Below are 26,784 nucleotides of genomic sequence, written 5' to 3'. Positions count from 1 at the left end.
AGAGGAAGGTTGTCTGGCTGATGATGGACATCACGGGAAGGAGACAAGCATTTTTGTCTCGTGGCATCCTGGCCTCCTGTCGGTGTAGACTGAAGCACGCACGAAGAGGCGCTCTCGCTTCATGAGGTTAAGGCAGCAGCTTTGATCAGCGGGGTGGGGGGCGGGGGTGAGCACATCCATTTCAATCACTTGAGTCGGGATGAGCCACTGAGTGCTATCTGGCTGTCCACTGAGCCCAGCCGAGCCATGGACACACATGGCAGTACTTAGCATGTCACACAGACAAGGGCCACCTGATGATGTGCACGGCCTCCGCTGAGCTCCAGGGCGCTCGCATTTAGCAAGTCATCTCGGACTCATCTGAAAGTTCCTTTCTCTCAGCAGAAACCACCTGGTCCGGCCTGGCCTGACCAGAACAAAAGCTGGCTAGCGGCTGTCCGTCACCAGGCAGCAAACACTTCAGAATCAAGAGGGCAGAGGTCAACCGTTCTCATAAGCAGCACACTCAGAACGACACAAGCCAGCAGAAAAGGGAAAAACAGCTGCTTGCAACTCTGCCCTCCTCCCCTTCACCTTTCCCCCTGCTTCGACCCCAAACTAACCCGAGACAGGTCTAATTTCCTCCTGGGAAATATGAGTGTTCAAATGCACTTTAAAAAATATATATAAAGATCACCACATTCTTTTTTTTTTTTTTTTACATGAGTAAACAGTAAATAGATCGATGGGAGGGAAGGCTCATCAATTTCCAAATTTGAGAAGCTTCAACAAAAGGCTTTGGGTCCCCCTCCCCATTTGTGGTATCACCTATAAAATCTTAGTAAGATTTATGTTTTAGAAATACCACGGAGATGGGAAACATGATGATAACATTAATAAACATGGAATTTATAGGATCTAAGTGGTTTACATGTTTTAGCTTACTCAATCTTCATCATGGTCTTACCAAGCATGTTAAAATAATAATCACTAATAATAGCAATACATAACATAACATAAGAGTGACATACACTATATGGTATAATTTGTTTTTGAGGTAGAGTCTCACTCTAACCCCAGCTGAACTAGAACTCACTCTAGAGCTCCAAGCTGGTCTCAAACTCACAGTGATCCTCCTACCTCAGCCTCCCAAGTTCTGGGACTAGAGATGTGTGCCACCACACCCAGCTTGGTATAGTATTAATAATAGTAGATCACATGCGTGTAACACAACAGTAATTGAGATAGTCATCTCTATTTCTCAAACAAGGAAACCCTACCCTGAGAAGCTCAGTGACTTGCTATGGTGGGGCTGGGTCTCGTGGCCAGGTACTGTGCTCCAACCATAACCCCATGTCCTAGGACATATCTCAGAGTCTCCTTTGAAGTTGCCAGTTCAGAAAATAAGAGAGCACAGTGTGCCTGGGGAACTCTGGGCCCAAACACAGCTCTCCAGTTCACATCATGCTGCTGATGCAGCCTCTGTATGTGGGGATAGTGACACTGTCTCCCACACCTATGCAAACCCTTAAACAAAAAATCAGTAGAAGCATCTTGACCAGGATCAGTGGCCAAGGTCAATTTATCCCAGAATTCTGAAGCTTGGCTGCATGTTTGAATCAACTGAGAAACAATGAAGTCAAGTTCTCACTTAAATATACCCTGCCCAACAGAGTCAGCCTGAAATTAAGAATCCCCTGGGCCCAGTCAAGAAGTGAAAGCTGAAGCCTCTTTGACCAAAGACCACCATTTGCCCATTGATCCAGAATCAGAGAAGCTTTTAAAACCCTAAAACCTGGGCTGAAGAGATGGCTTTGCGGTTAAGGTGCTTGACTGAGAATCCTAAGGACCCAGGTTCGAGTCCCCATGACCCACATAAAGCCAGATGCACACGGTGGGACATGTGCATATGAAGTTTGTTTGCAGTGGCTAGAGACCCTGGCATGCCCATTATCCCTCTCTCACTCTCTCTCTCTTCTCTCTCTCTCTGCTTCTCCTCTCACATAAATAAGATATTTTTTAAAAACCCTAAAACCAGGGATGGAGAGATGGCTTAGCAGTTAAGGCATTTGCCTGCAAAGCCAAAGGATCTCAGTTTGACTCTCCAGGACCCACATAAGCCAGATGCACAAGGGGGCCCATGCATCTGGAGTTTGTTTGCAGTGGCTGGAGACCCTGGCATGCCCATGTGCCCTCTCTCTCTCTCTCTCTCTCTCACACACACACACACACACACACATAAATAAATAAAATATATTTTTAAAAAATTGTGGGCTGGAGAGATGGCTCAGTGGTTAAGGCACTTGCCTACAAAGCCTAAGGACCCAGGTTCGATTCTCTAGGTCCCACAGAAGCCAGATGCACATGGTGGCACATGCATCTGGAGTTCATTTGCTGTGGCTAGAGGTCCTGGTGTGCCCATTTTCTCTCTCTCTCCCCACACTGTCTCTAATAAATAAATAAATAAATAAAAATAAATCTTTCAAAACAAAACTAAAACCTCTGCCCCCAGCTCTGAGACAGTGGATTCCCCCAAATGCTGCAAGCACCAAGACCACCTCCAACCAGGCTAAGCTCAGTCTGTGCAGTGACCTTTCCCGGCTCTCGTTATAACAGGGCCTTCATACAGCTAGCACAGAGGCCCCCATCCCACAGCCGCAAGCTCCTGTGCAGGAGGGAACCACCAAGAAGCTTCCTGGAGGAGCACCTTATTGTCTCCCTGCTGCTGTGTCTCGGAAGCAGCCGGCCAATGTCAACATACTCTGCATTGCTTTTACACTAAGCACTACTGGCCAAAAGATGAAGCAGGATAAGAAGTGGGACAGCTAAAAGGAGATCTGGAAAACTGAGCGCATATACAGGAATACACACACGTACTCACGCAGACTTCGGGAGAGGGGCGTGCTTTGTGCCGAGAGAGGACTCTGCTCCGCTTAAGGATGGGGTACGCAGCAGGGGACTGAGGAGGGGTAGCAATAAACAGTGAAGGGAATACCAGGGTTGCCCATGGAAACTGGCAGGTTTAAGAGAAAATAATCAGCCCACATTTGACAGCAGAGAAAAACGCAGGTCCGGCCCTCCGAGGAGACGGCCAGCAGGGAGGACGAGGACCAAGCCATGCCAATTTCCTGGCTCGGACGTCCATGCATCTTGTCAGGGCCCAGTGCCAGTTGGCAAGGAGCGGCGTGGAGGGCCCAGGAGGGGGAAGGCAGTGCAGAAGGGACGTCAAAGAGCCACTCACTCAGACATTTCCCAAAAAGTCAAGGTGCCCGAGCAGCCCTTGCCTTCCCGGGACACCTTCCTCTCCTCTCTCTCTCTCTCTCTCTCTCTCTCTCTCTCTCTCTCTCTCTCGGTCCCGCAAGAGGCCTCACCTGAGTAAAGGAGCCATCCTCGCCACACTCGGGGACAAAAACAGCCTCCTGAGGCTTCTTGGCCTGCTCCAGGGCCTGAGCCCGCTCCAGGCGACACTTGCTCTGGCCAGCATCTAAAAGGGAAGAGGAGCGTACGGTGCATGTTTCATTTGGATTCCACACAGCGAAGCCGGGGCACAAACTGGCTGCCCCGTGACGGGACTGCTGAGAGAGCCCCCACCCAGCGGGAGCCATGACACCAGCTTGTCTAACAGTAAGAGAGCCGAGGCTACCACGGCTGCTCAACCTCCTGCCGAAGCTGGTGAGGTGCTTGGTGAGCAGTCTCTGGCTTTCTGAAGAACCCATTTCTGTAGCCGGGTCAGAGTTTCTGCTCGCTGGGCTAGCCTAGAGTAAAGAAAGGAGGCGGCGTGGCCTGGCTGTTGAAAGCGTGGAGCCAGACCGTGGCCATGGGTCCCAGCGCCCACACTGATGCTGTTTAATCTTGGGGGAAGTTGCTGGAGTTTTCTGGGCCTTGCTTTTTCTCTTTGGCAAAATGAAGATGCTATCAAACCCAGCCTTGCAGGGTTGGTGTACAATTTAAATCAGCCGTAAGTCATATGTTATACATAGATACGTAGATGGGGGGAAGGTCTTGTTTATACCAGCTCTACTTATTTTTTCTCCCAAATATCCTTTCTGTCATCCAGGAAAATGTATTCTATGTCCATGACTTTTTCCTCCATTATTCAAAAATTAGTAAGCCCAATAGATCTCAAACATGTTTTATTATTGTTGTTGTTGTTGTTGTTGTTGTTGTTTTGAAAGAGAGAAAGAATGAATGTGCCAGGACCTTTCATCTGCTGTGAATGAACCTCAGATGCATGAACTCCCTTGTGCACATGTGTGACATTGCACACTTGCGTCATTGTACATCTGGCTATGTGGGACCTGGAGATTCAAACATGAGTTCTTATGCTTCACAGGCAAGTGCCTTAACTGGTAAACTATCTCTCCAGCCCTCAAAGATGTCATATAGGCCAAGTGTGGTGGTGCACGCCTTTAATCCCAGCACTTGGGAGGCACAGGTAGGATCACCGTGAGCTCGAGGCCACCCTGAGATGACATAGTGAAATCCAGGTCAGCATGGGCTAGAGTGAGACCCTACCTCATGAAACAAAAATAAATAAATATAAATAAATAAATAAATAAAATGCCTCTGTGTGTGTGTGTGTGTGTGTGTGTGTGTGTTTAAAAAAGATGTTGTATAGTTCAAGAATTTAGCATGGAACATAGTGGTGCACGCCTATATTTCCAGAGCTCAGGAAGTGGAGGCAGGAGGTCATCCTGGGCTACACAGTGAATACAGGCCAGCCAAAGTTACACAGTGAGAGCCTGTCTCTAAAGGAAAAAAGAAGAACAATTGCTAACCCCCTCTCCTTTTTTTTAGAAAATCAAAGGGTCTTGGGCAGCCTGCTTGACCTTCTGTAGCTCCTGTGATAGTTCTACATAGTCGAGAATCATAAACTCATATATCTACAAGATTCACAAAAGCCATATAAAGCCGGGTGTGGTGGCGCACGCCTTTAATCCCAGCACTCGGGAGGCAGAGGTAGGAGGATCACCATGAGTTCAAGGCTACCCTGAGACTATATAGTGAATTCCAGGTCAGCCTGAACTAGAGTGAGACCCTACCTTGAAAAACCAAAAAAAAAAAAGCAATATAAATTGGCTGTGAGCAGCAGGATGTTCTGTGCTCAGAGACCAGAGGGAGTGCTGAGAACTGTGGCAACTCAAGAACAGGTACCCTTTAGATGTTGCAGCTCCTCCACTCTAGACACAGGTTGCTTTGCGGGCTACAGAATCAGAGCATCAGAGCTCCCAACTTTCCAAGAGGACGCCCAAAAGCCAGATTTTTATGTTAAATCCCCCCCCCCCCATTTTTAACTGCTATCTCATATGCCTTCAATGTTTTAGAACAGAGCAAACAAAACCTGTTAGGCAATAGTTTGGAATCCTCACTGATAGATAATCAATAACGTGTGCATTGTGAAACAAAACACTAACCAGAGATCCCCTTATGCCTCTAAACCCTGACCTGCTGGTGGCAGTGCCTGAGGGTCTGTCAAGCAGAGCAGTCCCCCTTCCTTCACACGCCGCCGGGGAGGGGTAGAGACAAATGAACAAACCAAATGGCCAGATGCATGCAAGCTCCCACGGAGACTGGCCAGTGTGGGAACGGCCATCCCAGCAGCCTCTGCCGGGCTGGGCGCAGGTACGCACTCACCTTTGCATCTGCCGCGATGGACCACGCCCAGGGTCGGGTCTCGGCACTTGGCTCGCTGGTATTCGCACATGGACTCGTAGGACCTGCCGTCGGAGGCGCAGATGGGTTTAGGTTGGGTCCTGGAGCAGTGTAGGTTGCACTGAGGATCGCGGTCACTTATTAGAAACTACAATGGGGGTAAAAAAAGAAAAAATGAAAGAGATTACTTTTGCAAGAAAAGTAGGAGACGGTCCATAATTTATAATCCTGGCTTGGCCTTGGCAAATAAATCTCAAATAAACCCGAAGTTTTAACACCCTTGAGGTGAAAAGAACCAAGCAGACACCAAGTCTAACCAAGGAAGGCTTCCTCCTTCCATCCTAAGGACAAAGACAGCTAACATTCACAGACCATGAATGGGCTATGCTAAGACACCCACATGCAGGATCTTGCTGGTCACCACAATCACCCCAAGAAACAAAAACCACTGATGTTGCAGATAAAGAAATGGATGCCCAGAAAGAGGTGACTGGCCCGACATCACACAAGCTGTGAGGAGGAGAAGTCTGAACCTAGATCTGTGGGAAATAAAAATCAAGGCTTTGACCTCTAGGATATTCATCCTCTCTATCCACATAGATGACCATGTAACCTCTTTGGACTTTCTCAAACCAAGAACTCACAGCAAAACACCAGTCCAGAGGACCCTCATCCCCCAGGGCTCTAGGGGCAGTGATAGAAGGGCTGGGAAGTACTCACCTCTTCAAACCCACCCTCCTTCCCTCCCAGCGAGATGCAAGGGGTTGAGAGCCGGATGATCAGCCCCCAAATTCCACCTGGAAAACTTTATTTATTAGCCAACAGTGTCGAGCCCCAAATTTATCACTGCCCGCTGCTCCCCAGCAGAATATAAGCTATGATAAAGGTATTTCCTATGTTTAAATATAGCAGTAATGACCAGCTTGGGAAATACTGATTTATACTAAATTCTTTGGTGTAGGAATTCGCAGACACCTGTAATAATGCACTTGTGTGCCCCGCAGGTCTCCATGAGGTACCATGCATTAAAGGTAGCTGTGCTTTTCCAAGTCTTCCACTGAAGCATAGCGTCAAATTGAAATCTGGACTTGTCCCTGCACTTGCTTAGCCGGCTACAGGCTGCGGATGAGATGTCTGGGGATTTCTGTATTAGGTTTTGCAGCTAGGCTCTTGTAGCTTCTGGTAGGCCTACCTGTTTAGCGTTCACTCTGTGGGAGCCTAAGCTCCACGTAGAAAGCCTAACAATCCTGGGACTACCATACACTGTGAAAGCCTAAGCCAGCATGCATAGAAGTCTCATAGAGAAAAGATGCCCAGCCAACAGCCCAGGCACAGAGAGTGAAGATGACCTCAGGTGAGTCCAGCCATCAGCTGACTGCAGCTACCAGAGATGAAGATGCGTGAACTGTACTGACCTCCGCCAGCCATGTCTTCTCTCTCACCCGCCTCACTGAGTTACGGAGCCCGTGAGCAGAGGTGGCCCAGAGCGCCCTCCTACCCTCGTCTTCATCACAGAACAAGAAGGTTCTCTGTGGGCTTGGAGTGCCATGAGGGGGCTGTCATATCTGAAGGTTCAGAGGTAAGCAGGTTCTGATTTTGAACTCGTCTCTATAGCTGGATCAGTGTTTCTGCTTGCCGTGTGAGTCTGCGCTAATGAAAGACAGTGTGGCCTGGCTATGGGAGGCATGGAGCCAGGCCGTGGGCACGCATCCCAACACCCACACACGTACTGTTTAATCCTGGGGGAAGTTGCTTAAGTTTGCTGGGCCTTACTCTTCTCATCAGCAGAATGAAAGTGCCATCAAACTCTGCCTCATAGGGTTAGTGTCAAGATTAAATTAGTTTTACACATGCCATAAGTCATATCTAAGTTCCTACCCACCTCCTTCCTATGAAATTTAAATAGGCTGGGCTTTTCTTAAGAGAACACACTGGAGGAGAGACGACATTTCATTTCAAACCTGCAGAGGTTGCCTTTTCAGCTCAAGGAAGAGAACAGCTGCAGGCATCGCAGTGGCATTGAACTACAGGTCATAAATTTGGTTTGGAAATGGCTTCTTCTGTGTCAACAGAGACTCAAGGCAGCTACGCTAGAGACTAGCAAGCCCAACAAGGCGGGCACTCTGTCTGCAAACAGACAGGTTACAGAGCCCCAGAGCCCCACCTTCCCCGACCCACAGTGATGGTCTCAGCTTCAGAAGAACTCCCAGAAGATTACCTTCTCGAGTTTACTGGCCCCTGAAGCACTGTAAAAAGTCTCGAGACAGCATGGGACCACTGCTAAAGATGGTCTTCAATCAAATGCGGTGTCTCGTTTTCATCTGTTTTGGGAACTGTGTGTATTTGCAACGGCTTTCTAAAACAGGCTGAGCTCTATAAAACGGGGCTTTAATTGGGTGACCATGCCCTCACAGAAGGGATCGCTCTGCGTCCACAAACACTGAGGATAAGGTGATCGTCCCCGTCTGCTCAGAGAATCACAGCGTGGGAGCCCCATACTGCACAGAAGCAACACACCCAACAGAGACACTGCCCGCAGTAAGCTTCTACTCTATGGTGGAGCCACCGCGTGAGTAGTTAGCACATAGCATGTTAGTGGGAAACCACAGAGAAACTAGGAAGGATGTGATCCTAAGGGACCCTGAAGAGCCACATAATTCCAAAGAACATTCCATGACTATCGAATGCTCTCTGTTTGTGTTCTCCAGTCCAGTAGCCACACACCATGCGTGGCTACTAAACGCTGAAATTTAGCAAGTGCAGATATTTAGTTACACTGAATCTTAATTTTTTTTCTGGAGGGGGTGGATTTTTTGTTGTTGTTTTTGAAGTAGGATCTCACTCTAGCCCAGGCTGACCTGGAATTCACTATGCAGTTTCAGGGTAGCCTCAAACTCATAGCAATCCTCCTACCTCTGCCTCCCGGGTGCTAGGATTAAAGGTGTGCGCCACCACAGCCAGCTTAAATCTTAATTTTAATAACCACAGATGACTAGTGATTACCATATACAACAACCCAGACATAAAGAAGAGGAGAGTGGTCCTTAGCTGAGTATTTGTTTATTGTTTGTGGGGTGTTTTGGCTTTTGTTTTTATTTTTGTTCTGAGGTGGGATCTTACCATGTAGCCCAGGCCTTGGGCATGCATTCTTCCTGCCTTAGCCTTTTAGGAATGCACCTCTACGCTGGGCCACAATTAGTTGAGCCAGGCTAAGACTGGACTAAGGGAAAAAAGAAAGAAATCCTGAGGATAATTTTGAAATATCAAGACTAGACAACAAGTCTATTACTTTGAATCAACAGCCAGGATATCTCTGGAATGTGTCACAGTATAAATGAAGTCATGTTTTTTTCTCTCATCTTGTACAGCATAGGAGGCATAAGCTACAATCCTCAGTACCAGGCTATAGCTGTGGTCCATTCTCTCTCAGCACACAGATTAAACTTAAAAAATAAAAAGGGGGGCTGGAGAGATGGCTTAACGGTTAAGCACTTGCCTATGAAGCCTGAAGGCCCCGGTTTGAGGCTCGACTCCCCAGGAGCCACGTTAGCCAGATGCACAAGGGGGCGCACGCGTCTGGAGATCGTTTGCAGGGGCTTGAGGCCCTGGCGTACCCATTCTCTCTCTCTGTCTCCCTCTGTCGCTCTCAAATAAATAAATAAAAATAATTTTTAAAATTTTTTTAAAAAATAAAAAGGAGTAAAAATAAATAAATAAAATAAAAGGAGTAGCCATGATTGGTGGGGTTTTTTTTGGGGGAGTGGTGGGCAAGTATAGACACCAACAAGACATTTCCCTCCAGGAAGGAAATTGTATTATCATAAAAAATTCTTCCTAACCAAAAGAAAATAAAAACAAAATAATAATGATGTAAAATATGATAGTATAATATGGAAGCCAAACAATTATACATTTGGAATTGTCTCTCCCACTCATCCTTGAGGAAAGGATGACTGCAAACATGCTGTGTTGTGCTCATATTTGTAAAGTAGGATAGGCATTTGACATACGTATAAACAAGTCATCCTTCCTGTTAGAAAAGCAAGGTACTCACTATGGGCTGCCTCTGACATGGGGAAGATGAGAGCAGACAAAAAAAAAATCAATGCTAGGTCAATAGTCTTTCCCATCTGAAATACACACATGCTGGTCCCTGCCATTCAGTCTCAGAGTGAAAACTCTACCACAGTTTTTGCCCAGAGAAATCATCCCAATTCCATAAGCTGTGTTTGGTTTGATTAGCTGCCGAATTTCCATGACAATGTAAGGAACAACAAACCCAGGCTCAGGCTCCATCTGTGAGGAGATGTTCAGTATTTTTCTAATACAGAATAATTCTCATGGTCTTAACTTCCACCTGCTGGTACCATACTAGTTTAACCAGTAGCTAAAATACTAAACACAAATTTCTCTGGTAACAGAGATGGAGGAGGCAGCATACTAAACAGCTCAGAAATCCATAATGTAGAGTACTAGTGACATTTCTTTTTATAACAGTATATTCAAAAACATGGGCTAATTTGAGGTTTTCTTTAATAAATTCATGTAGAACATAGCCATATCTATATGTGAATACTCCATGTCAATGTTTTTCGTTTAACTACTCTATTGCACAGCAAACTACCCTGAGGTTAGTAGTTTTAAACAATTTATCATTTCTGATATTCTGTAAGTTAGCAGGGCTCAGCTAGAATATTCTTCTGCTTCCTGCTGGTAGCAGCTGAGGTTATAATATATTTGACTGTATTTGATTGAGAACATGGCTGATGGGGGCACTCTTACCCATTATGACTTTATTTAGTTCTTTATCTCTCACTTAAATATTTGACTTTTTGACATCAGGTTTCCCTCCCCATTCAAGTTCAAATTCCATAGTTACTAAAGTTATCAGCTAAACAATTGCACTAATTTTTTAAACATATTTAAACATTCATTTCCTTGGAGTTACTGCTGCATTGTGCCCATTGTCTATCAAAAACCATATATATATTTCTGAGCTGTTTAGTATGCTGCCTCCTCCATCTCTGTTACCAGAGAAATTTGTGTTTAGTGTTTTAGCTACTGGTTAGACTAGTTTATATATATATAGAATGCATTATCATTTATCTGTTCACACATCTATAAAATACTGTGTCTTCATCTTCATTTTATATATATAAGGCTTAGCATGATGCCTAGCCAAAAGCAACTGTTGAATGAATGTCTAAAGAATGAATGGATAAGTACCAAACTTTACCTAAAAGACATCATAGACAGTAGTTCCTTTTCTATCACTTACTATGAAAAGAAATTCCTTATCTAACCACCATTAAAAGCTTAAAGTTTTCAAATGTACAGAGTGATGGAAGTTCCTTCCTTTTTTTTTTTTTAACAGAGCACCTATGAAATAAGGAAAGCCATACTCAAATGCAGTACATTCCCTAAAATTAAAAGGAAACATTCCTAAATCACTGAAGAGAAGGCTGAGGTAATATGCCCATACCCATAGAGATTATGGAATCTGGTCTCTGTAAGCCTGGCCTTAATTTAGACTCCCCCTCACATTGCCTTTCCTACCTCACATCACCCCCCACTCTGGAAATGTGCCTCCCTTCACCTCTCTACTCTCAAGGAAAATGCTGCTTCCTGGGAGCATCTGACTTCCAAGTAGGACAAAACCCCTATGATGAACCCCATAAACTCCTTCTTACTTTCACTGTGGCCTATGTCACATGATTAAATGACCAATTCAATCACTCGCTTTTTGCTCACCAAACTGAAAGTGCCTCACAGGTGGGCACAAGATCTGGTGTCACTCCACTGGGTGGATATCTGGCATCCAGCGGGGGCCTTGCCCAAAACATATACTGTGTAGATGAATGGAGAGGAAGCCATGTGCAGCAGGGTTAAAATAGTCGGAGAGAGAGCCCTGTAGGTCCAAAGTCAATGGTCCAGATCCTTCCACTACACCACTGTGCTCTCAATGTAGGGACACCAAGTCCTGAGCCCCCAGAGGGCAGCCAAAAGACAAGGGTTCTTGCTGTGATTTTGACAGAGTCTCTGGTGGTGACCCCTTAATTGGACAGGAAAGAGGGAGGGCTCTGGAAGAAAAGCAAGCTTTCCTCACAGAGGAGAGGTTTTCTCAAAGTCCACCTCAAGATTTTAGGAAGTCTGGCACTAAAAAGTATTTCTGGGAGGTAAATCTGCTATTAAAAAAGGGGGGATGCCAGGTGTGGTGACGCACACCTTTAATCCCAGCACTCTGGAGGCAGAGACGGCAGGATCACCGTGAGGTCGAGGCCACCCTGATACTACATAGTGAATTCCAGGTCAGCCTGGGCTAGAGTGAGACCCTTACCTCAAACCTCCCCAAGAAAGCGGGGGCGGGGGAGTGATGGATATAATGCCTCACACAAAAGAGAACAGACTTCCCAAAATCTAGCTGTCACCTCTTGTCCAATCAGGGGACTGACCCTCTTGCCACTTGCTTGACCATCTGAGACATCACACTATGGCTTTTATTCCTCCCAGGCCACATCACTGAGACCAAAAAGCAGTCTCCCGTTAAAACATTACTCACCCACCTCACTATCAGATCCATCATCCACATTAAAATCCACACCCCAACTTCTGCCAGCTCACACTCACCCTTCCCTGACCCCACGGCCTCTGCATTTACACAGGTGCAAAGGAGGCCCTGGCCGGAGGTTTCAGAGTGGGACTGGCAGAGATGGACGGGCAGAGATAAGGGAGGTCAGAGGGAAGGGGAGGCTCAGCAGCACATGGTTGTCTGTTCTTCCTCCACACACCTCCACCATGGGCCTGACAACAGCACACCCCCCATTAAAGGGCTTTTCACACTGCTGAGGGAAAGCAGACGCCCCTGCCAGCTGTGGGACAGCTGGAACCACTTCTGTTGTTTTAGCCAGGAGAGGCCTGACCTTTGTCACCCCAGTACCACCCCCTTCCCAAGGGAGGAATGTAGCGGTCACTTCACCCAGCTTCCATCCTCCACCGTGCCCCCCCAGAGCCATGGCAGGACCAGTGAAAGCCCCGGGGAGAAAGCTGTCTCTCACCAGGTGCCACTGCAGAGAAAGATATAGGGCTCAGTGGATTTGAGAATGTAGCTGGGGCCGTGAATTGAAAGAAGCCCCATGTTTCTTACACCAACCACGTCTGTACCCCAAGTCCACATCCCATGCCAGCCTTCTAGAAAGGCAGTATGCATAAAGGGAGGCCAAGGGCCCATGTCATCAAATTTTCCAAGAAAAAAAAAGTTTTACTTTAAGTCAAAGAAACTAGACTTTAAAAAAAATTACATAGCAAATGATTCTATTTCTATGGCATTCTAGCAAAGGCCAATCTAAACAGACAGAAATCAAGTCAATTATTACCAGTGACTAGAGATAGAAGAAGAAACATGAGTGAATGCTCAGGGATAGCAGAAATGTTCTCTCTCTTGACTGTGGTGGTGATTTTACCACTAGAAGTTAGTGGAACATCATGGTAGTATACACCTAAGAGGGGAAATGGTACTACAGGTAACACATGTTAAGAGACAAAACAGAGGGCTGAAGAGATGGCTTAGTGGTTAAGCGCTTGCCTGTGAAGCCTAAGGACCCCGGTTCGAGGCTCGACTCCCCAGGACCCATGTTAGCCAGATGCACAAGGGGCGCACGCATCTGGAGTTCGTTTGCAGTGGTTGGAAGCCCTGGTGCACCCATTCTCTCTCTCTCTCTGTCTGTCACTCTCAAATAAATAAATAAAAATTAATAAAAAAAAATTTTTTTAAAGAAACAAAACAGAGAGAAAAACAACCATAAAATGCCAAACTAAATGAGAGCCCAGTAAGGCTCCAACAATAATTCTAAAGAATGCTTGCTTTTAAGGACTCGTCAAAAGTCCCTTCCTCTTCCCCAGGCACTCAGAGAAACTTCTACAGACTTCACCCACCCGCCTCAATTACAAGGCTTCACACAAGGTGCATTTGGGGGTTATGCAAATAAACAAACACAAGCTCTGTGACCAAAAGCTGATCTAGTTGAGAAAACTGACACGGATACAGCTAATTCCATGGGGACCGAAGTTCTGAAACCAACAACCAGAAAGCAGGGTCCAACAGACAGAAGGCTAGATTATGTGAAAAATGTGGTGTTGAAGGTCTAAGACACAGCTAACACTTCAACAGGAAGGGCAGAGAAGGGAGGGGAGTTGAGGAGGAGGAAGGAAAAAGAGAGAGCCATTAAGCAAAGAACTGCTTAGGTACCTATGATGGCCCAGGACTGTGTCATGTGCTGGGGGACACAGCAGCTACCGGGGCTCTATGGGGTCCCAGTGAGTGGTTAATGCAGAGATGCAGGGCTCCTCAGGGAAGGCGTTGCAACCTGGGTCATGAAAGGGTCCTACAAGTAGAAAGGGATGTTGAAAGGATATTCACATGTACAGCAACAGATGCAAAGAAGCAGACGAGCACACTAATTTCAGTGTCCAGTTTAGAAATGACCATCTAGGGAAGAAATAAGGCTCTCGGGCTACATTGGGGGTGAGACTGTGTCCGAAAATCCCATGGCTAGTTGTTGATTTTATTTTTATTTATGAGAGAGAGGAGCAGATAGAGGGAGAAATAATGAGCCTGCCAGAGCCTTCGGCCACTGCAAACGAACTCCAGATGCATGCACCACCTTGTGCATCTGGCTGACATGGGTTCCTGGGAAACTGAACCTTGGCCCTTTGGCTTTGCAGGCAAGCCCCTTAGCCACTAAGCCATCTCTCCATCCCTAGTTTTATTTTTAAAGAATTGCAGTGAAGGAAATGAAGGACCAGACCAGACCTGAGTTCTAGAAATCTCCAGTGGGGTGGGGAAGGCTGCAGCAAGGCTGAGAAGGAAGGCCCTGTGCCTGAGCACAGCACGGGGGGATGGGAAGAAGAAGCGTGTTTGGGCCAAGGCAACGGCTGATTGTCACAGGGTGGACGTGTGCACACACTCCTGGCAACGGGTTTAGCCAGCTCAGAGCCATTAGCAGCCCCGACAACTATAGCCTCACCACAGCAAGGCTCAGTTAAGAGTTTCAGAGCCCAACAAGCGCCCACCCCACCCCAGGAGCTGGTTACCCTAGGTGAAAAAGCAAATACACGAGGTGGAATCTGAGGCCACTGGATCACCTGAGAGCACGAAGGACCAAGCCACCGTCTGCAGGAAAAGGGACAGCTGTCCCATAGGCCACACTCCGTCATGCCCTGTGGGACTTCCAAGAGATACCACAAGCTTGCATTTCACTGGGCGAGAAGAGTCCTGCAAACTTCAATACTCTCCGTGGGCATCAGACCTTTTAATCACAGGCAAATCATTTATTTTTGTTTCTTGCATTGCGCTCTCCAGACCCTAAACAGCTGCCAACAGAACTCAGGAAGCAAGGGATAGGAGAAAGTCATATGTCCACCACCATTCCCTCCCCAATCTCCCATAGCTTCATCCCTCAAACTCTACACCAGCAGTATAAATAAAATCTCCTTTCATTTCAAATCAAATAAACAGAGGACTCTCCAGAACCCAGGTCCCAAATTTTTCTGCAATCCTCTCAGCCCACTAGCAATGGGGGAAATAAAGATTAAGCTGATGGTATGACCAAGGAGCCACAAAGTGGTCTTGTACTCGATGTGCATCCAAGAGACTGTGGATTATATTAAAAAGACCTGGGACATGTGGGGACTTGGAAGTAAAAGGACAAAGAAGGAGTCCTTAAGGGCCTGTTGGGTTCTCAGTGTCCTGCTCTCCCTTCCTCCCTATGATACACATCTGATAATAAAGTATTGCTGAATTGGCACTCTCTCTCTAGCTGGCAGAAACAAGTTCTTCAGCCACAGTGAGGGCTCTTTCTGAGGTTAGCCTGAACATTCCTGAAAGCTCTGCCCAGTGATGTTTTCCAAGTTTCCCCCCAGAGCATTACTAAGGACAGACACCTCTACCATACCACTGGGCATCTAGGTACACCTACACCACCTGTCCCTGCTGCAGCATACTTGCTCCTACCATCACTGGTACCAATGGCACGTTTCACACCTGCGAGACGGAGGGCTTAGTCAGAAAGAAGAGCCATGGCGGTGGGTACGCTTGATGTTGGCCCCAATCTAGCTGTGGGTCCTACACAGTGACTGAGCCCTGCTTCTTGGAAGGTCAAGATCCTAAAGTAAAAGGGTAAAGTGGAAAGTGCAGAAGCCTAAGGAGATGTTCAAAAGATTCAAAACTTGGGCTGGAGAAGATGGCTTAACAGTTAAGGCATTTGCCTGCAAAGTCAAAGGACCCTGGTTCAATTCCCCAGGATCCACGGAAGCCAGATACACAAGGAGGCATATGCATCTGGAGTTTGTTAACAGTGGCTGAAAGCCCTGGCATGCCCATTTTCTCTCTGTCTCTCTCTCTCTCTGTCTCTCTCTCTCTGTGTCTCTCTCTCTAATATAAATAAATAAAATATATTTTAAAAAGATTCAAGAGTCGCTGAGGGACTCTGGGCACTCACAGAGCTGTCTCACAGAATAAGTGACAAAGAGACACAGATGTGAGGCAGGGCTCCGCCTCCATCCCTGCAGGAAGCCCAGGCCCACTCCGGCACCTGAATCTGCAGATACCTTCCCTGGCACAGTCCTGCATGCTCTCACAGTAAAATGTGTGCTGGGGCCAGTGGAAGTTACTTGAAGTCATTGTGGTTTGGAGTAAAGATAAATGGAGCACCAGGAGAGGGGGAACTGCCAGTTATAAGAATGGTCGTTCGGCTGGGAAGAGGATTCCGTGGTTGAAGGAGCTTGCCTGCAAAGCATGCCAGCTTGGGGTCAGTCCCCCAGCAGCCACATAAAGCCAAGTGCACAAACTGGAGTTCAACTGCAGTGGTACCCCCCCCCACACACACACACATACACATTCTGAAATAAACAAATACATATTTGAAAAGAATAAGTCCTGGCCTGGGGAGATAGCTCAGTGGATAAAACATTCAAGCATAAATATCTGAGTTTGGAGCCACAAAACCCACGTAAAGCCAGACATGGCAGCACAAGTGTTTGTAACCCCAGCATGCCTGTTGCAAGATGGGAGGCAGAATTCTCCAGAAAGCTCCTGGTGATCACAGCAGTGGACAACAGACCCCGCCCCAAACAAGGTGGAAGGTGAGAACTGACACCTGAGGCTCTCTAACCCCCACACAGATGTGCTCATTCGTACAAGAACACACACAATAAAATGTAAAATAAAATAATAAAATAAAACAACAGTTGCCAGTAGGAGCACAGGTCTAATTAGCAGGCTGGGAGGTACCAACAAGCAGCTTTGGACTCAGGAAGAACATGCCGAGACAAAGAACGTGTCAGAGACTCTGTATAATGAATCCTTGAGACCACAGCCATTTCTAGCTCCTTCTTTCATGGACCCAGTGACCGACGTGCCACAAAGACTATGCTGGAAATGACTGCTGGGCTCCGCAGACGGCTGAGAAAAGCCTTAGTAACTCACGGTGGGGCTGGAAGACAGGAATGGGGTGGTGGGGAAGCAACTAGAAGAACCTGTTCATGAACCTATTCAAGAACCTATTCATGACCTCAGACATGTGTGCCTCCATTTCATATATATGGTCAGACAGTCACATAAGCACACACATGCACACATGCACGCATACACACACACACACTAACAAGAGCACTTGAGAAGTGATCATTTGGGGTTTGAAAGCCAATCGCACTAGAAGGCTTTGTCTTCCTCTCCTTGTGGATCTGTGCTATCAGATGTAAGCCCCTTTATACCGCAGCAAGGTCCCCAGAGAAGGTGAAAAGAGACTGTGTTTAGTGAATTCCCCACAACACCCACCGAAGTCACAGATACTTCTGGTCCTTCCTTCAGTGGGCCGGTTGTCCCAGGTGGGCCCCCCACCCAACATGCTTCCTGCCTCTCACCCCCAAAACAGCCCAGCAGTGTTCTGAGCGGTAGAGAGATCCCAAAGTCCCCAGGCTGGGCTGCTTACCTTGAAAGGAATTCTTCTTTCTCATCTTGTCTTTGGCCCTATTGGTCTACTAGTTGGCACTGCTGCTAATGCTGCTGTTAGCTTTCTGACCCGGGAAAGCACCTGTCTACTCACGGACTACACAACCCTTACCACTTCCTGTTCTCCTCACTGACACAACAGGGTCCCAAACAGCCCCACTCCGGGCCACCCACAAGAAAAACCCCACGTGGATTCTAAACAGAGGAGCAAGTGAAGACAGAGATGCTGTACTTCCCTGGCCTCTAGGGGTGCTTGCTTGCCTCCATAATGACTAAATAGAGAAGCCAGTACCAATATCATGGAATTCTCATGTTAGTGCCCATTTTACTCAAGCAAGATCCTACAGTACACGCACAGGCTCATGTTCATGACCACCAGCACAGCGGAGAGATTTGCACTGGCGAGAGAGATAACAGAGGAAGAAGTGCCTTATCCGGAGTTCTTGAGGAAAAATCCGTTTGCTTCCAGCCCTGAGCCCTGAAAATGACACTGAGAAAGTGCAGATGAACACAATCACAAGAGGAAATCCCCGTCTTGTTATAGCCCAGCGCCCTGTTGAGGCTGTGTGTGTTTAAATCACGCTCCCTTAAAACGCTGCTATACTAGTCCTCAGCTTCCAACCACCAAACACACACGCGTGAGTGTGCACACGGGCACGGGCACACGCTCAAGATGCCTGCAAAGTCACTTAGAGGCAAAGCAGCAGAAGGAATTGTTTGGCCCATGTGAAACTGCCATGCGTCACAGAAAACCTGGTGTTTTTAGACCATCTCCAGCTGAAAAGTCCCCACTGTGCCCTCAGACAAGGATTGATTACAGCTGTCCAGGACCCAGGCTTGTCTGACTTCACACAATCATGAAGCTGTTCTGAGCAGGAGAGAAATCCTGTTGCCCCAAACTGGGCCAAGGAAAAGTAAATAAAACCATGTCAGGCAGGCATGGGGAGTACATTGGGGAGGGGGGGGGAAGCAGTGGAAAATGAAAGAAAACCCACTCTTAAAGACAAGAAAAAAAAATGTTCTAACCCTTTGAGTTCCTAGGCAGACAAAACATCTTTCTTTGAAGGATGGAAACCATGTTTAATTTTTGAGGCTCTTTTTTTTTTTTCTGTTAGTCTAGATATTTTTAACCCTAAGGTTCCAACTGCCCTCAAACATGGGATTAGGCAGAGTGATGAAAATTACACTTAGAGGTCCCTTCTTATCAAGCAGGCTTGGGTGGATGAGCTAGCAAAGGCAGGCTGAGGAAGCTCAGAACGGCCTGGAGGGACGCCAAGCAAGGCTGCCCACTGTGAAGAATTTGAGCTTCACTAGTCCCCACGGAGACATGGCACTAAAGATTTCAAGCCCAACTTCCAAAGGTGATACCAAGACTCTACTTGCCAAGGAAATGCTCACAATATAAAGTTAAATGAAAGCCAAAGCCAAATATCCGCTGTCTGGAATACATATTTATATACCTGTATGGAATATGTGGTACATGCACGCCTACACAAACGTACATCTTCCTCCCAGTGAAAGAAAAGACAAGGGAGTCAGTAAGAAATACAGGACAATGTGGAAAGAGGCTATCTCTGACTGATAGGAATGTAGGTGGATGACAGAAGCTGCTTCGTTCTTTTCTCTGCACTTCTCTACAGTTTCCAAACTTCACAGAAGTGAAAGGATTGGGGGGAGGGGGGACCACAAAACTCCAAGAGGTCTGACCCAGACCTGTCTCTACAGCCAGATCATCTCTCAAGTTCTGCCCTAAACGCGGGTGCCACCTCCAGATCACTCGAGTCTGACAAGTCAGTGGCCCACATAAGGCCAGGTCACTGGCCTGAAATGAGAGCAGAAGAGGGCCTCCTTGCTTCCCATGCAGGAGTCTGAGGGTCAGCATCTCTGCCCTCATCCTGCCCACTCTCACACTGTTGGCAGAGAGCCAGGGAGCAGTCTTCCTAGGTGGTAGCATGAGCTCTGTAAGCCCAGGTGATGTCAGGAGTGGGGATCCCCCTCTGCAGTGCAGATGGCCCTTTTCTACAGACGCAGCACTGACATCCCCAGTCAGGGTGATTTCTGGTCTCCCAATCCAAGAGCCTGCCGGGAACCTTCCACAGCCCCTCAGAGGCTCATGTGTGTCCTGCACCGGCCATCAGATTAGAGGTGGAAATGAATAGTGAATATGTTATCAACTGGGGAGGGGGGGGGTGTTTGGGAATGGAAGGAGAATGAAAGTCACATGGCTAGAATTAAGTCTTCTCGGGACAAGTAACTCAAGGTCCCTGTATGAGAGAAAAGCAGCTCCCTGCCACTTGTGAAAGATGTCCATGGAACAAAAATTCTTTTGTATTTACTTCAATGAAAAATAAATTCAAAATCTGCAATGTAGCTCCCCATTCTAGCTTCACAATTTGTCTCGTTCATTCATTTGACACATATTCAGTCACCTGTCTGTGCAGGCCAGGCACTGTGCTGGGCAGTGGGCACAGGGCGGAGCCACTCGGCCCTATGAGCTGTAGCAAGGCCCCATAATCCTCACGTTCATACTTCACATGAAGATGACCTCCCTTAGATGTTCGCTAGCACTAAACCACAGCATCAGATCCAAGCACAGAGCTAAGAACACAGATGAGTCAAGGCATCCACACATGGCAGAGTCCTTGGGGCGTGTTTTTCTGGGTCAGACTCACCACACAGGTGCCCTCTCCCAGTCCACGCCTGACCAGATCTAGGGCACATCAACTCTAAAGGAACCCCAGAAAAATAACTGGAAATAGGGCTTAGGGGACAGGACCCTGGGTCAGCTCCAGAGGATGCTCAAGGGTGTTGGGGTAGGAGAGCTTTGTCAACATGCAATGATTGCTGCCTCCTCTGCTGCAGTTTCCTCAAGGGCAGCGTGAGGGTGATGCATGCTGGAGCACATTGGTCTTGTGTAAAAAACTATTCCTTCCAGAGAACACAGAGAAAGGCCATTTCTAGATGTTCTTTGATGCCTCCATAGAGTATATCCTCCAAGCAGGGCATAGACCACAGCAGCTCTGAAGATAGGGCCTACTATAGAAGCTGCTTGCTGTAAATAGATGCTCCATGCCAGACCTAACGAAGCCTGATGGAGCCTCAGCAAACACCAATAAATAAAGAAATAAAGAAGAGCAGCCTACACATGTTATACTGCAGTACAAAAGTTCCAAGGAAGGAGACTAGATTTATCTAACCTAGACTATAAAGCAGTTAATTGCACAGCTAGAATTTCAAAGCATTCTAAAAGAGACTTGGGAAGAAAGAGGTCACAGTAGAAATAAATTTTTAGGAGGTTCTCTGTATGCCTTCTATGTGTCAGGCACAGGGTTGGGTACCTTAAATAAATTATTTTAATGGATCCTGACAACAACCCAAGAGGCAATATTTTGCATCCCATTTTGTAGATGGAAAAAAAGTGGGGAAAGAAGGGGGGATGGTAAAAGAATTCTGTGGGTGAAAGCACTTGCTGTACAAGTGTGACCACCTGAAGTTGGATCCCAAGAACCCACTTAAAACCAGACATAATATTGGAGTGTCCACTATCCCCGTCCTGATCTTGTGAGATAGGAGGTGGAGACAGGAGAATCCTGGAAGCTTAATACATAGGCAGCGATGAACCTCAAACCAGGTGGAAAGTAAAGACCAACACCCAACATTATCTTCTGACCCCCACATGTGCACCATGACATGTGTGTACCCCACACACACACATAGCTTTAAAAAAAGTAGAGAAGTTAATTACCCCATACCACTACAGGCAGAATTTAAACCCAACCCTATGACTTCATTATATCATGACATCAGTGACCAAAGAACTGTATAAAGACCCAGAGGACCTATGCCCCCAATCCAGCCTTAGACTACATAAAGCTCAGCATTTCAAATATTCGCTTGGATGTGGTTATGTTCTTGGATAGTTACATAAAGAAACGATAGCTGTCTAATGACTCAACCAGCCATATTTGCACGACCTCTCATGCACCTCATCTTAAAAGAGGTGGGGCAGGAGAGTGATGAAGAAGGAATAAGTGAAACATGGATTCCCAGTCCTTCTCAGGGCAAAGCACCTAAATCCCAGTAGTAACTTCTGGGAACCCAATGCTAGCCCTATGGTTCAGCTCCACCCCATCTCTCCTGCCCCATCTGGTTGGATTAGGAATTCTCTATCTCTCAGATAAGCTGCCCTGTAACATGGCAAGGTGAGAATATGAGGCACAAAATCCAGAGTCTGTTCTACCATTTTGTCTCTCATATGGAGGGAAGAGGCTCTCCTTACTTATGGGTCAGGAGTGGGCCAGCCGTCAGACTAACTCCATATCCCAACTGTCAATCAGCTGAGCCATCATGGAAAGCAGATCTGAGCCTTCTACGGGACACAACGCTGAATGTGCGGTGCCACTTGGGAAGATCCTTTGTGTTGAGGGGGAAGGTCAGGGCAGGTATCAAATGTGGGGGTTTTCCTGAGCCAGGCCCAAGACCCTGTCCTTGGACTGTACACTTTGGTCAGGATACAGCCCACCGTGGGCCTCAGTTTCCTCATCCGTTAAGGCAAAGATGCCTGCAGTTCAATGCCAACAGTTGTTTTAGGGACACAAGAGTAGATCACCGCATTTAAACATGTCTCAGAAGTCTTGGACGTCACTATGGTATTCCTTCTATTGTCAACCAAACCAGGGTCTTCAAACTGGCTGAGAGTTCAACATAGTCTCTTGAAGCTAGCAAAGATTCTGGAGTCTGGTTTGCAAACACAGCCGATTTTCTTCATATTTCAGGTTTATGTATGTTTCTTTCTTGTTTCATAGTACAATGATTTTTCAACCCACAGCAGCATAAAGAACCATGGCAATAAAGAAGAGACCCAAGTGTGGTGGCTTATGCCTTTAATCTCAGCACTCAGAAGCCTGAAGTAGGAGAAACAAAACACCATGAGTTCTAGGCCAGCCTGAGTTAGAGTGAGCCTGCCTCAAAAAAAAAAAAAAAAAAAAAGTTATTTAAAGTTACAAAAAGTTTTATATTTAAAAACAATATAACTGTTACTAACTATAGTGCAAAGTGTCCTTTCTTTGTCTTGAGGAGATGGCAAAAAAAAAAAGACCTTTAGGTATAAAAACAATGTTATCTCAGCCCCACAATTGCCATCCTAAATCTTGCACCAACTAAATATTTATATATATATTATATATATTAAATTATAAGTTATATATACTTTAAAAAAGTTTAGCACAGGCCTATATTTATATATATTTATTATATATATTTATATATTATATTATTATACATTATATATTATATATATATTATATTATATATATTATTATATATATTTTAAAAAAAGTTTAGCATAGGCCTATAGCAGTGCGCTTGCCGACCACATCTGATGCCCTGGGTTCCATCCCTAGTATGAAAAACAAACAAAACACAACCTTGATCTTAAAGATATGTTTTGCAGCCAGGTGTGGTGGCTTATGTTTGCAACTGCAGCACTCCACAGGCTAAGACATGATGATAACCTCAAGGTTGAGACCAGCCTGGGCTGTCCGGTGAGTTCCACACCAACCTGAAAACCTGGTCACAAAACAAAACAAACTAAAATGACGGATGTTGTCACAAAATTTCACCTTTCGTAGGGGCGTGTTATGCTACTATTGATAAAGCTCACCATCTCAAGTCTTCCTTCCCAAACCCCAGAGTGTGCACCACCCAACACAAAGTAATCACTACAATACCCCAGGCACGTAGCCTCTGAGCATAAAATATGATTTTAAGTGAGACGGGTTCTATGGCTTCAAGAAGTTTGAAGACTGCTGCCCATGCCTCTCTAGTCTTAAATCAGAATTGCTCAGATGGTCTCATGGGGTGACAGTAAATGACAGAAACAGAACAAGTACCAGCACTCTCCCAAATCCTTCCAACCCGGGAGGGTGCCTTCACCCTTGTACCTCCCAACCCCACTCAGGCCCATCACCGCTCCAGGAAAGGGTCTGCAGGAGAGGACCACCACCGTGTGGCCAGCGTCTCGCTATCTTCGGGCACTGAGTTAGTCCCAAGGCCCACAAAGCTGTCTTTGAATGGATAGCACCAGGGCCACTGGCTTCAGTTCAGAAGACTAAATACGCCTCATCCGGCCATGGAGAGAGGTCGCATCTGTGAACAAAGCCATGCATGAAGCCCAAATGGGCACCAAAAGTCCCCCTGGTTCTTGCTACCCATTCCCTCAGCCCCAGGCCAAGGGACACAGAAGGTATCACGCAGGCTGCCAGCAGCACTGGCTCTGGGGATGTCCCCCCAAAACCAACAGTGTGCCTCAGTGGCACCCCAGGTATCATCACACATGCCACTATGAACTGCACCTACTGTCCTGAATACCAGGGGCCCCAGCCCCTCCTCCAGGGAGCCCTGTAGAAAGTTACACAGGGCACGAGCTGGAGAGGTAGCTTAGCGGTTAAGGCGCTTGCCTGCAAAGCCAAAGGATCCAGGTTCAGTTCCCCAGGACCCATGTAAACCAGATGCAGAAAATGATGTATGTGTCTGGAGTTTGTTTGCATCCCCTGAGGGCCCTGGCACACCCATTCTCTCTCTCTCTCCCTCTTTCTCTCTCTCTTTCTTTCAAATAAAATATTTTTAAGGAAAAAAAAAAAGAGGGCTGGAGAGAAGGCTTAGCAATTAAGACACTTGCCTGCAAAGCTTAAGGACCCAGGTTTGATTTCCCAATATCCACATAAGCCAGATGCACAAGGTCACACATGCATCTGGAGTTCATTTGCAGTGGCTAGAGGCCCTGGAGCACCCATTCTCAATCTCTCACGCTCGCTCCCCCACTCTCTCTCTCTCCCTTTCTCTTTCTCTTTCTCCCTCCTTCTCTCTAATTCTAATAAATAAATAAAAATTGTTAAAACTTTAAAAAATAGAAAGAAAGAAAAAGAATCAAAGTAAGAAGGTAGACACACAAGCCAAAAAACTTAAGTCATTGCAGTGTATGTTAAAACTGGGCCATTTCTTTCTCCCCTTGCTCCTTTTTCCACATAAGCTTCTTTTTAAAAATATATATATATATATATATATATATTTTATTGGGCTGGAGAGATGGCTTAGCGGTTAAGCACTTGCCTGTGAAGACTAAGGACCCCGGTTCAAGGCTCGATTCCCCAGGACCCACGTTAGCCAGATGCACAAAGGGGTGCACGCATCTAGAGTTTGTTTGCAGTGGCTGGAGGCCCTGGTATGCCCATTCTCTCTCTCTCTCTCTCTCTCTCTCTCTCTCTCTCTCTCTCTCTCTCTCTCTCTCTGTTTTTCCCTCTCTCTCTGCCTCTTTGCCACTTTCAAATAAATAAATAAAAATAAACAAAAAATTAAATATTTTATTTATTTATTTGAGAGAGAGAGAGAGGAAGAGGCAGAGAGAGAGTGGGTGCGCCAGGGCCTCCAGCCACTGCCAACAAACTCCAGATGCATGCACCCCCTTGTGCATCTGGCTTATGTGGGTCCTGGAGAGTTGACCTGGCGTCCTTTGGCTTTGCAGGCAGATGCCTTAACTGCTAAGCCATTTCCTCAGCCCATAAACTTCTTTCTATGAGAAAGAAAGAGTGGGAGAGAGATGGAACTCCAGAGGCATGCACCACCTTGTGTGTCTGGCTTACATAGGACATGGAGAGTCGAACATGGGTCCTTAGGCTTTGCAGGCAAGTGACTTGACCACTAAACCATCTCTCCAGCCCTCCACATAAGTTTCTACTGCTGTCGTCATCCCCATGTCCCCTGATAGCACTTCTGAGGACCACTGTTATTTTCATAAACACGACAAGCCCACCAATGCCACAGCCTCCATAGTGATGCCTTTCTCAAGAGCTGGCCACTCCCTCCAAATCATCCCCAAAAGCTGATCTAAATCCCTTGTGCTGTGATTCAAGCTTATTTCCTGTTGATCAGTTTGCCAATTATTTATTGGGTATGTGTTAGAGGCCTGACCCAGGTCCTGTCCTGGGCTGTCAATGACCACGACCAGGCCCCTTCTTTCTAGAAACCAGTGGGACCCCAAGGACCCAAGAGATCTGAGCCAGGATCCTAGTCCCAGGGAAGGAGGGGGAGTCAGCTGAGGAGCCTCTAGGTGGGAGGAGGGCTCAGGCTGCACCTTCGGGGACAGGTCCAACCTGGGCTCATGGCTCTAGGAGAGAAGGCATGTTGATGGGCAGATTATGTGAGCCAAGTGAGTATATCTACATGTGTGTATGTGTGTGTGCATACACGTGCGCACTCACGTGGGTCAAAGGAAGGGTGGTCTGACTGCAGCAGAATGTCTGTGTGAAGACAGGAGGTGCCACGGGACCAGTGGGCCCCAGTTACGAGGACGAGGACCGGAGGGACTCTCCCCAGGGAGGCTGGGGTAGAAAAGCCGCTCACAAAACTGGGGCTTGGGAGCTGCTTATTCTGGACACAGGAGAATGCAAACAAGGGGAAAGTGCGCGCGCACAATGTGGACAGAGGCAGGGTACCGGCACAAACCCAGACAGGAGGCGCTGACAGGGGCCCGGGCCGCCCAGCAGCGGTGCACATGGAAAGAAAGCATCAGCTTGGGAGAGGGCTTAGAAGAAGAGTCTGGAAAACCTCTTGGTCTCCAGCCTACTTCAGTAAATGTGATGGAATTGGGTCACCTCCTGCATTCCCTGCTGCAGGCCAGGAGCTCCCCGGGCCTCCAGGGGGATGAGCGTCCTCACCTGGGAGCTGCTGTCTAGCCAGCAGACTACTCAGGGATCGACGCTGGGGCCGAGAGAGAGAGAGAGAGAGAGAGAGAGAGAGAGAGAGAGAGAGAGAGAGAGATCCCAAAGCCCACCCCAGAGACCCAGTGACTTCTTTTTCTAGTGTCCCCATGGTCAGACTTCCCACCCCTAGTAAGTCTGTCCCCAGAATCTGCTGGCCACTGCTGCCTACCCAGAAGTGGTTGGTACTAGCCAGTGTTACCAGTCTTCATCGAGGCTGAGGGGAGAGGGTGCCTCCAAGCCACAGCTTGCTTCAGACCATTTAAATCTAATACTTCACAAGAGAGGACTTGGCGTGGGATCTCCCTTGGCATAAAGCATATTGCCCCCAGCCTGGGACATGACATACCCAGGCAAAGTGACCCACAGAGCTTTTCCAATGAAGGGTGC

General features: G+C 47.0%; 1 protein-coding gene across 9 annotated transcripts in view; it reads right to left on the bottom strand.

Moving 5' to 3' along the window:
- The window catches only part of Smoc1 (SPARC related modular calcium binding 1), a 168,753-nt gene that overhangs the window by 77,085 nt on the left and 64,884 nt on the right, over positions 1 to 26,784 (bottom strand). For all 9 annotated transcript variants that reach the window (XM_004649297.2, XM_045154953.1, XM_045154955.1 and 6 more), the window contains exons 2-3: positions 5,614 to 5,779; positions 3,351 to 3,463 (exon numbers count right to left, since the gene is read on the bottom strand). In XM_004649297.2, coding sequence (XP_004649354.1) covers positions 3,351 to 3,463; positions 5,614 to 5,779 — 279 coding nt within the window. The remainder of the gene's footprint in view (positions 1 to 3,350; positions 3,464 to 5,613; positions 5,780 to 26,784) is intronic.

The sequence above is a fragment of the Jaculus jaculus genome, chromosome 7 (genome assembly GCF_020740685.1).
Source record: "Jaculus jaculus isolate mJacJac1 chromosome 7, mJacJac1.mat.Y.cur, whole genome shotgun sequence".
Classification (NCBI taxonomy): Eukaryota; Metazoa; Chordata; class Mammalia; order Rodentia; family Dipodidae; genus Jaculus; species Jaculus jaculus.
Note: the sequence above shows the minus strand (reverse complement) of the source record. Positions and strands in the feature narration are given on the sequence as shown.